Raw genomic sequence first — 1,478 nt, 5'->3', positions numbered from 1 at the left:
TGGCTTGGTCATTCCAAAATTGAAAAATGAAACAGATGAGGTAAAAAAATTCGAACACAGGAATTTGTTAGTGGAAGAAAGACAAGAACTCCCCTGGAAAGCAGCAGAAGCGTTGCAGATGAATGACATAGTAACGGTTATGCTTACACCATTATCATCAGGCGTGCCTTTGAAGAGACGGCGTCGGGAATTTAAGTAAATATAGAAACAAAAACTCTGTCGGCGAAATTCTGGTAAATGCCACTTTTTTAAACAAAACTCGGTTTCTATTTCTTGCAAGGGAAGCTCAACTGCCCTTCCCTCCCTTGACATCCACTCAAATCTTCTCTTTTAAAACTGCAATGCCTCGCAGCCTGTTCATACAAGCCAAAAGAATTTATTGCAGAAGAGAAAAGGAATTGCTAGCAATGGAGATTAAGGTAGACTCTCATCATGATTCATTGAATGCCGGTGAAGAAAAACTCCCTCTCCTGAAGGGAGTGGCCATGCCAAATGAGGATAAGAACTTGGTGCAGAAAGCGATTAGTCAGACATTCAAGAGCACAGCCCACCTGGCCAATCTTTTACCTACTGGAACAGTTCTTGCTTTCCAGCTTTTATCGCCCATATTTTCGAATCAGGGAAACTGTGACTCGGTTACTAGGTCCATGACTGCAGGACTTGTTGTCCTCTGTGGGTTGTCTTGTTTCCTGTCAAGCTTCTCCGATAGCTTTAGGGACAAGAAAGGAAATGTGTGTTATGGGCTTGCGACATTCCGAGGCTTGTGGGTCATTGATGGGTCGGCAACCATTCCACCAGAAGTTGCTGCAAATTACCGGCTGCGGTTTATAGATTTCATGCATGCCCTCATGTCGATACTAGTATTCGCAGCTATTGCCTTGTTTGATCAGAATGTGGTAGATTGCTTCTATCCATCACCATCGACCAAGGCTCAGGAGGTCCTCACAGCATTGCCTGTCGGGATCGGTGCGCTTTGTAGTATGCTGTTCATTGTTTTTCCCACCAATCGCCATGGAATTGGCTTCCCCCTATCTGTTAACTAACACTTGATATACCAGTAAAAATATTCTTCTCCCAAATTTAATAACGCTGCTAATTCATTTGCATATCTTGACCTCTCCCTGTTTTATTCTGCAAGTTAATTTTCTTAGTCAGTTCATGCTCTTCAGATCACTGAAGGTGCTGAAATTGATCCTTCATGGTGTCATAGCTCGAACAAACATCCACATCCAACTCAGCTCCTGAAACTCCTGATTTTTCATGGCTGGGGACATGGTTCAAAAATTATCCCGTGCAAATAAATAACACAAATAGAGGGGTTGAAAAATCAATGAAAAAATTTCAGCAAATGATTTGGAAAGTGGAAATTGAGTTTCTCACGAATTCAAGTATCATGAACACTCATATTTAAGTAGAACGTCAAGATATCACATCTACTTACAACCATGCCATTGTATTTTATCCGTGAACCATTCAAG

The 1,478-nt window shown here is 41.7% G+C and overlaps 1 protein-coding gene across 1 annotated transcript; it reads left to right on the top strand.

The window, feature by feature from the left end:
* The first annotated feature begins 271 nt into the window (after nt 1-271).
* Nucleotides 272-1,106, top strand: LOC133702505 (protein DMP4-like). The gene has a single exon (XM_062126801.1). It carries the CDS (start codon nt 342-344, stop codon nt 1,041-1,043), a length of 702 nt encoding a protein of 233 aa, XP_061982785.1. The 5' UTR covers nt 272-341; the 3' UTR covers nt 1,044-1,106.
* The last annotated feature ends 372 nt before the right edge of the window (nt 1,107-1,478 follow it).

The sequence above is a fragment of the Populus nigra genome, chromosome 9, assembly GCF_951802175.1.
Source record: "Populus nigra chromosome 9, ddPopNigr1.1, whole genome shotgun sequence".
Lineage (NCBI taxonomy): Eukaryota > Viridiplantae > Streptophyta > Magnoliopsida > Malpighiales > Salicaceae > Populus > Populus nigra.
The sequence above is the reverse complement of the archived record's forward strand: the minus strand, read 5'-3'. Positions and strand labels throughout refer to the sequence as shown.

What these genes read in the sequence shown, in the direction of transcription:
- LOC133702505 (XM_062126801.1), top strand. Translation starts at nt 342, where the DNA reads ATGCCTCGCAGCCTGTTCATACAAGCCAAAAGAATTTATTGCAGAAGA.